General features: G+C 40.4%; 1 protein-coding gene across 1 annotated transcript; it reads left to right on the forward strand.

Moving 5' to 3' along the window:
- The first annotated feature begins 676 nt into the window (after window positions 1–676).
- C27H5orf15 (chromosome 27 C5orf15 homolog) lies at window positions 677–7,892 on the forward strand. The gene is made up of 3 exons (XM_069772523.1): window positions 677–824; window positions 3,910–4,535; window positions 6,297–7,892. The coding sequence occupies exons 1-3, from the start codon at window positions 725–727 to the stop codon at window positions 6,426–6,428; spliced, it is 858 nt and encodes a 285-aa protein (XP_069628624.1). The 5' UTR covers window positions 677–724; the 3' UTR covers window positions 6,429–7,892.
- The last annotated feature ends 1,446 nt before the right edge of the window (window positions 7,893–9,338 follow it).

The following is a 9,338-nucleotide window of genomic DNA, read 5'->3' on the forward strand; positions in this document are numbered from 1 at the left end:
AGTATGCCTTGTCTCAAATATTTAACCTAACACGGCCTGGGAGAAGCGGTCCATCTTCCAGACTTCACTGATTGAAACAAACCACATGCAGCCAGCTTGCAGTACCATGGCAAACGCTCAAAATTAATTTACGTTCCTGTCGGCTGCACACGTCCTGTGTTCTCTCAGCATCCCCATGAGCCTTTGGGCTCCTTGCTCTTGCTTTTCTCATGCTTGAGGCATCTGTGTTTTGGAAATTTTTTTCTCCCGCGATCAGCTTCAAGGCTTCTCTCAGGAATGCCTCACTTGCGGTGAGAACGGGAAAACATTCTCCCATAAAACTACCTTAATTCTGACAAAACCGCCCCACACGCATGCGGACGCTGGTGAGCAGTTTCCCGGGACAGGGACTTTGTGGGGAGGCTCCAACCCCTAACATCAACCTCCGACTGAAGGAAGGAGAAGGAAAACCCCTATTTTCTGTCAGGGGAGGGCTGGACACGCTTCCACCTCGCCGCTCCCCGCCTGCCCAGCCCGCTCCCTCAGGCGCCGGCAGCTCCCACGGCTACCGGACCCCTGAGCGCAGCCGCGGGCAGCCCCGTGCCCCGCCGCGCTCCCCTCAGCCCCTGCGCGCCGCCCTCCCGCCTTCCCGCCCAGGCGCATGCGCGGCCGCTTCCCCGGCGGCGCCCGGGGTGGGTGGGGGGGGGCGGTGCCATCGCCACGTCGGTGGAGGGTGCCCGGGAAGATGGCGGCCGCCGGCGAAAGGGGCGTCCCGGCGGGCCGCGCTCTCTGCCTCTTGCTGCTCTGCGGGTGGGCCCTGGCGATCCGCGGCGAGGACGAGTCCGGTGAGCACGGCGGAGGACGGGACGGGCCCCGGTCGGTGGGCGGGCGGGCTGCTGTGGGCGCTTGCGCGGCCGCCCCGCCGGTCTTACACCGGACTCGTCTTCAGCGCTTTATTGGGCCTAAAGGTCTCCGGGGCCGCCGGCGGGGCTCCTCTGCCGCCCTCGCACGCCGGTAGGCCGCCCTGCCCGCGGGGGCTGCCGGTGAGGCGAGGCTGGGGGCGCCCGGGCCCGGGAACCGGCCTCGGGCCCGGGAACCGGCCTCGGGCCCGGGAACCGGCCTCGGGCCCGGGAACCGGCCTCGGGCCCGGGAACCGGCCTCGGTCGGGTTTTCTCTTCATTTTCTGAGAGAGCGAGCGCTGGGGGGGAACGTGGGCCTGTCAAGTGCTGCTGCCTCGGCGGGTGTTGACCTTGTTTTATTGCTACGAAGATCGGTTTAACTGTCTGCTTCGCTCATCCGATTTAATATTTTGTTCTAGTTATTCTAGTTAGGTGCCTGTTTTTAGCCCCCCCCCCCCCCGAAAATAAGTTGATGTTATTCTGCAAGTTGACTCCTAAGTTATGTCCGTTTTCTTTCTACCACTTGCCCTCAACCTACAAACCAACTGCAAGCAAATGCTAATAAGAAATACATATTTCAAGTGCAGTGAATTCCTCTTTGTTTTAGATGCACTGTTGGTTGGGCAGTGAAGAGAAAGGGAAATGAAGGAAATGAAGGGGGGTGTTTTGAGCTGGCAGTTCTTTTCTTGCTTGTCAGTCAGTATATTCAAACCAGCTCTACTTGTGGTGCCCCTCACCTGGTCTAGTAATGAAGGAAAAGGTTCAGGATGTGGGACAGAAACCTGTAGGAAACCAAGAGTTTTTAACTTCAAAATCATGGAACAACTTGTTTTCTAAAAAGTAAGTTTTCCTGGAAGTGAATTTTGACCCCGTCAGATGTTTTTATGTACAGTGTTTACTAAGAGGACTGTGTTGCTAGTTCTGTCACTGTGATTGGACATTAATATCTATTTCTCAAGCTGAGGCATTTCTGGAGTCCAGGCACTGTGTCTAGTATCACCTGACAGTGTTGTGTAACTGTAAACAGTGCAACCACCGTTTATAATGCCAGATAGTTTTGGGTAGATGTCATAAATAATTGTGGTGTAGTTGCTGAACTTGCCACTCCTATTAAAACAAAAAATAACTTCTTTTAGGAATAATAGGAAATTATTCTTTCTCAGTCTGAAGCTGCAGCATTAGCTGGTGGGAGTCCCTTGTGTTTAAGCATATATCCTTCTAAAACTTTCATGTTAAAATGAGTTTAAGAATATTTTGAAGTGTAAGGATACATGCAGTGTAGTTCTGTAGGAAAAACATGCTTGTTTATATTTCAAACAATTTAGCTGTACTTTTTGTCTGTTTGGTGAGGGTTGCGGTAAGGTCTACCTGCCTCACTCATAACATGCCAACTAGCTATAAATATGAAACTGTCTTGCAGCTGCCTTTCATCATATTTATCTCCATGTATGTAATTAGCTGGCTTGACTCCTGAGGGGAGATAGGAATTCCCTAAACTTGTCCTGTACAAGAACTGAACAAGTTAATGTTGATACGATAATTCAGACTAGTAGTTTCTTCAGCAACAGTAAGTGTGTTAAATGTAAAGTAGTTGGCTTTGAACTTCAGCAGAGAGGCACCATAATGTCTAGTTCATGTGGGATTAGTTGAGTCTTCTCTGTTTTACAGTTAAAGAGTAATTCATACTGGGAAGGTGTACCACGTAAACAAGAAGTCTGTGTAACTGATCCTCTGTAAATACACATTTCATGAATAACATGATTCAGTGTCCCCTGTATAATATTTTACTTAGGAGTAATTTGACACAAGCAGTTGCTTGAATGCTCATTTCTAGAATCTGTAACTTTCCAGTGAACCAGGGAGGTCCTTGGGAGTGCTTAATGAAAGTATTGTTACTTTTTTAAAATAGAAAAACTAAAAAGTAGTTTGGCATGCCAAAATACAAGGCAAGTATTGTCCCACTATTTAAATTATGATGTGTACGGAAAGTCTAAAATGTGTTCTTCATTTTTAAGGTGCCTCCTGATTTGAATCTGGAAGTGACATGCTGTAAACATTAGGAGTTTGCTCTTTTCTATTTTTTTTTTTAGGATTAAAAACCCATTGGCTGTTTATGAACTCCCTCTGCATCTTTTTTTACCTTCCATTGGATTGAGAAAAGGGATGATGGGCCCTGCATGTGGTTTTAATGCTCAGCTTGTGTTTTATGTAGTTCTGTAAAGCCATCCTAGCATTGGAGAGATTATGAATTTGCCTAAGGGTGCACTGTTACGTGGTGCTGTTGCTGGCTTACTTCATTATAATAATTTGCTGCCGACAAAAGGCTTTCCTGCAGGAGCATATGCAGTCAGATTGTCTGTCCTTCAGCTTTGTTTTTTAAGCTGTGGTTTGCTAGTTTCATTTGAGTTAACATAAGGTTGGAAATCTTTTTCTGTGTCTGCAAATCTAATAAAAATAAGTGCCTGGGAAGAGATGCTAGGAGCTTGTGTCCTGACTGAAGGAGGTATCGCAGCACGTTCTCTCTTTTTGTTGGTAAAATATGCAGTGGTGAAAGATTAAAAACTTTTAACTGCAGGATAAGCTTTACTGAGAACTTCTTCCTCCGTAGACCTCAGCAAATTATGTGGGAGAAAGAGTTTGATGATGGGGAAAATACTAATCCTATATGATTCTACAAGACATCATAAATCCACAGAGGGAGGGAGGACATGTCTCTGAAGTTCTAAGTCTGGAAAATACGCATACTAAATTTTTCAGGGACACTTTGGCATGCTAATCTGGAAAGCATGTGTTTCCAGGCTTTAATTCCTGTCCCACTCAAGACTTCTCTTTTGAAGTTGCCAAAGTACAGGAGTGTGTATTTCTGCATATGAATTCTAAAAAGTTTGCAGAGTGAAATATGCCCTGTTCATCATATGATTACTTGTCTATAAAGTAAATACCTTGCAATAATTTTCCTTTATAGCTGAAGTTTCACAAGAGAAGTTAGTGCCTTGTGCTTAACCTTGACTGTTTCTCATCCTTTTCTCAGATTCTGCGAAAGTGGAGATGCTTCAGAAGAATATTTCTTCTAAAAGTGAGAATGAAACACTAAGTAGATCCCAAAATTTGACAGACAGCTTGCAGAGTATAACCCCGACAAAAAAAGAGGCAAGCCCAATAAAAAAAGAGGCGTTCCCAACAACAGCTAAAATCAATTCGGTGACTGCAGTAAAACCATCTACAGCAAAAGGTGATTCTCCGCCATATGTTCTCTCTCGTACGGTGACTGCTAGTCCAGTATCTCAAATGGATGTTGATGCTTCTGAAGATACTAAAATTGAGGAAGAGGATCTTCTAACAGATTTGAAAGACACACTAAATAGTTCACCACCCATCATAAAAGAAACTATGGAATCAGATGGAGGAGATGACTATGGTCCTTATGAAGTGACATCGAATTCCAGATACAACCCAGACCTCCTAGAGATACCAGAAGATGATGACTCTGACACCATTAGTAATTACAATGAGGAGATCAAGACCCTTGATGAGAAGATAAAAGATGTTTCTGTCACGGGGTTGGAAGAAGAAGAAGACAGCCATTTCTTTTTTCATCTGGTTGTAGTTGCCTTCTTAGTAGCTGTTGTATATGTCACCTATCACAATAAGAGGAAGGTAGGTGTGCTGTGAAAGGTTGAGAGAAACAGCTTTAGTATTTAAAATGAAGTTGCATTGCTTTGCACACTTTTTTAATAAGAGAAACTTAGCTTTTTGGAGAATGAAATCTTTGACCACTTGTCTTGCTGTGATGCTAATATGCAGATCATTACTGTAATTTTTGTCTGCACAATGAAAATGAACTCGAGTCAAACATTTTAGATTAGAAAATCAGTTAATTGATAACATCAGTAATCAATCAGTTCAGTCATGGGCAATGGCAGTGTACAGCATGAGTTCTATAAATGAGACCTGAGCCAAATTGAGTGAAGGTGATTCATTAACTGATTTCGTTTCTCTACAGGGTTATAAACAGCAAATTAAGGAAGGTTTAATCCCAAATGGTGTGGGAATGTTCTTGTTATAACTGACAGTCCTTGTAATAAGTATTCACTTTAAGGTGGTCTTTGTATCATAGATATTCTGAGGGCTTAACTGCAAATTTTTAGGAAATGTTTAACACTCTTTCCGGTTTTACACAGGGAAGCTCAAGTTTTCAGGTAACTATTTCTTCAGTGCAAACTAATTCTCTGCATCTCAAAAGTAGCCTGATGAGTGTTATTTCAAATATATTGCTAGCATAGAAAATTAACACCAGCCCAGCCAGACCCAGTACAGATGCATGCACAAATTTGCAACTAAATCATAGGTTAGTTTTTGGATATGAGGAAAATCTAGTGTTTATCCTTGTAGAGAACACTGATTTGGTCAGCTTGGGGGACTCTGAAAAGAACGCAGCTAAAAAAAACCCTAAAAGTTCTGTTTTACAGTGCAATGGCATATCTGGAATGTGGTTTGCCAAATCTTTATAGGGGAAAATGTTGAAGAATGTTTCTTACATTTGAAAATTTAACTTTTGAGGGAAGTTCAAGTAAGTGATAAAAAAATGTGTTGTCTTTGCTACATAGGTGAAGTAATGCTTGTAGTGTCCTTTGAAAAGCTAGCTGTTGATACTACTTTTTAGCACTTAGAAATAATTTTGGGAACAGAAAATACAGTAGTACTTTAAGTACATAGGTAGTGGCATGTATTTGTGTGAGACAGCAGTCAAGTTGGTTTAGGTTCTCCTTTTTCTTTCCCTGTGCCCCCTTACACCATCCCATTTCCCCTTTTGCCAGTATAGTTGCCCTGTCTGGTACAGTGGATTCTTAGAGGATGTCAGTAAGAAGCAAGGCGAAATAGGGTGAAGATAATAGACATTTAAAAATCTGATTACTTGAGTGCTTTGATTTATCATATAGCTTCTTTAACTGCTCTGCTGATATTGCTGAAGGAGGCACTGAGCTGCAGTGCAGAAACATTTTATCAAATTACACCATTGCTGCTTCTGTTGCCTTTGTTTCAGCACCAGTAATACAATTATTTTTAACAAGGGTGAAATGCCAGAATAGGTAAGATGAATACATGAACAAATGTCACCATCTGGGGATAGTTTAATAGCCTGTATATGCTATGTGAAGCTATGCACATATCTTTACTAGAAGAGTTATGTGTTGAATGCCGTGTTTTTGCCAAACTGCAACTGAGTTGTGCCAGTAAGTGACTTGATGGCAAGGACAGTATGGAAATGGCTGACTACTAGTGTAGTGTTTTATAGCAACAGTAATGCCATTGCCAGGATCAAGGGGTAGAACTGTGATATCAATAGAACTGTTAAACTGTCTATCAAAACCAAAATGTCTCCATAGCATTACTTAAGTTGGCTGCTTTTTCTTTCAGATCTTCTTATTGGTCCAGAGCCGAAGATGGAGGGATGGCCTGTGTTCTAGGACAGTGGAATATCATCGTTTAGATCAAAATGTTAATGAAGCGATGCCTTCCCTGAAAATAACTAATGACTATGTATTTTGAAAGCACTGTGATTTGCGTTTGTTGAACTTATCACTCTTTGCCTGCCTAGTCGTGTAATGATATTCAGGTATTTGAAATACGCTGCTTGTACTGAAATGAGATGTATTCTCTTTGACCTGGATGTTTTTGAGATTAAATCTCATGGAAGATCAAGGGCATGGTACATCTGTTTGCGACTTTGGTCAGGTTTTATATCAACTATAAAGATACAGAGTTTAATAATTAGTGCTCTTTCCATTCATTAAGCATCATCCCTTCTGTCTGGAGCAGTCTTAATAGTGGTAATACAAAAAATAAGCATAAAATATTTTAGGTCTAATAAATTAATGACTTTGGCATCACTAAATCAAATTAACGATCTCTTTGCTAATCACTTTTATGGCTCATAAATCCCACTATATTGCAAACTTAAAATATAATTACTTTTTTCTATGCTTAAATCCTAGTGCTGCAAATCTTTCATCTTGGATTTTTTTTTTTTGTTCTGTTTTCTTGTTGCATAATTTGATCCTATTTTAGGCAGAATAGCTAACATGGCAACTTCATAATTTCCGTATGGGTTCATGCAGTAAGTGATTTAAAAATAATTACGTATAGCCCATTTTATTTCAGAAGTTATATACCATATATTTCCTTAAAATGTTCAAGATCTTTGTGAAGGTATGCAGCTTCTTGACTGTTCTTTTTTTTCCTCTAATGGTATTTATGACTATTTCATTATCTTTGTAATTACTGAATGGAAAATAAGCCTTGTTGAATAATCTTACTGAAATATAGATACTTGAGAGGCTTTCAATACATCAAAGCTTTCTGTTGAATTTTAAGACAGTTGGGAAACAGTTATGTGGTTTATTATACTATAAATGGGAGAGGCCTGAAAATGTAAGAATAATTTATTTTGTTGTTATTCTGACCCAGGTAACAGGCAGATGAAAGTAATGGTGTGTGGGGCTGCCAGTCTGTGGACAGCGCACTCTAATTTTTGACAAACGTTTATGCATTAGTGTAAATCAAGTTACTGGTACAGTAGTTTTTTGTTTTGTGGTTTTTTTTTTTACCTTGTCTTTTGTACTTCCATTATTTATGTTCTCATGAGTTGTAAAATATAAAATCTTAGTTTTCTGTACATTCTGTTTATGATTTAGTTTTCAAACTGATAAATATGTAAATAACAGTGGATCAGAACCCCATTATTAATGACTTGGTATTCAAGTAGTTACGTAACATTTTGAAAAAATAACTTTACGGCTGTTGGCATGAGGAGTCTGAAGGCATGATACTATCTTACAAATGAAGTGCTAAAAGTTCTAAATCCTACTGTTAAATGCATTCTTTTCATAACCACAAGAAGTAAAGCACAAACAAAATATCCCAAAACTCTTTTCTTGCAGTAATTTTTATCATATTTGGACTTGTATCACTTAATATTTTGAATAAGGTTTTTAAAATAAATGACAATAATAAGCTTGTGTTTTTTCTTAACTTTCACTGCTTTTATACAGTACCTTACGATAAAGAGTTTCCTTACGCTTGGGATTGGACAACCAGTTCAAAACCATCTCTTCTGTTACTGATTAAATTCACTCTGTGTAGGGGTTGCATGGAGTTTTGTTTTATGCATCTGTTAAATAGTATGTAGGGTAGATAGCAAGGCTTAAATGAAATCTTTTAAGCTGTAGGAATTAATAAATTCTTTAAGAAGTAGTTTTTTACTTCAGTTGTATAATTAGTAATTCTCGTGGAAGATACTTGAAACTCTCATCTGAATGTACCCACATTAAAGCATAACATTGCTGTGGTCAAGATCCAAAGGGAAAGGTTACTTTGCAGAACTCCTTTAGGGTGTTTAAATGTCGGAATTGGAGAGAAGGACGCTAATGTTTTCGCACCCAAGAAGTTGAATAGCTTTCTCCTTAAATAACATTCATAAGGTGTAGCGATTTTGACAGGAGAGAATAGTATGTTCACACTTTGTGGAACACTTGTGTTTTCCTTTTAGCTTGGTACCCCAGGCCTTACACAGGACACTGTATGAGATACTGAAGTGCCTGACTGCACAGAAGTACAGTGATACCCACATGAAAAGTTTCATTTCAAATGTAATTTTCTCTTAAACACATCCAGTGAATTAGGCCATCAAGGCAAATTCTACATTTTCAGCCACCTGACTGACTATAATAGCTAGAATACTGTTTAAAATAATGTAGGAAATTAACATTGACCTAAATTAGTAGAAATAAGGCAAATTTTGTTGATTTCTGGCATTCATAGATGTGTTACCTTATTTAATCTTGAACGTCTTCCAAAGCCCTTGAAGCATAGTTCAGCTGGTGGAGTCAAACCAATCTAAATGTTTTTTTTCCAGGCTTTCTGAACAAATAACAATGTCCTCTTTAAGACTATATGTTAATATATTGCTGGAAAAATCTTGCGTTTCCTTGCCCTCTCCCTCAAATTGTTTGTCCTTGTGAAAAGACTGTCTGTAGGCAGAGAAATTTATTAGCTTTCCAGCTTTTGAGCTGTTCCTTCCAACAAACCAACTCTTTTAAAACCCAGTAACTTTTGCTGGAGGAGGAATGCACACAGCTAGTAGCAAGATTGATTTTTGAGAGATTTTTAGGGAGAACTGTCAAAGGCCTAACATCAGCTCAGTTACTAAACCTGCTGCTTTGCAGTTTGTTTTGCAGTCATCCCATTTTAAAATGCTCCTATGTTAAGCTGTGTTGTGGCAATACTTGTCCCACAGATTTAGTATTTGTTAGGTGCACCCAAGAGTATTTAGGCCTAATGGACTGCAACTTGCTTTGGCTGTACTGCAAATGTTAATAAATTCTCTTCTGAAATGTCCATTTAGCTGTCTTTTCTGAACAGGCTCTTGCATGAGGTTACCTGAGAGGAGAAAATCATCTC

Source organism: Haliaeetus albicilla, chromosome 27 (assembly GCF_947461875.1).
Source record: "Haliaeetus albicilla chromosome 27, bHalAlb1.1, whole genome shotgun sequence".
Classification (NCBI taxonomy): Eukaryota; Metazoa; Chordata; class Aves; order Accipitriformes; family Accipitridae; genus Haliaeetus; species Haliaeetus albicilla.

Coding starts and splice junctions, on each gene's coding strand:
- C27H5orf15 (XM_069772523.1), top strand. CDS start 725: ATGGCGGCCGCCGGCGAAAGGGGCGTCCCGGCGGGCCGCGCTCTCTGC. Junction 825..3,909: donor CCGCGGCGAGGACGAGTCCG/GTGAGCACGGCG, acceptor TCCTTTTCTCAG/ATTCTGCGAAAGTGGAGATG. Junction 4,536..6,296: donor CCTATCACAATAAGAGGAAG/GTAGGTGTGCTG, acceptor TTTTTCTTTCAG/ATCTTCTTATTGGTCCAGAG.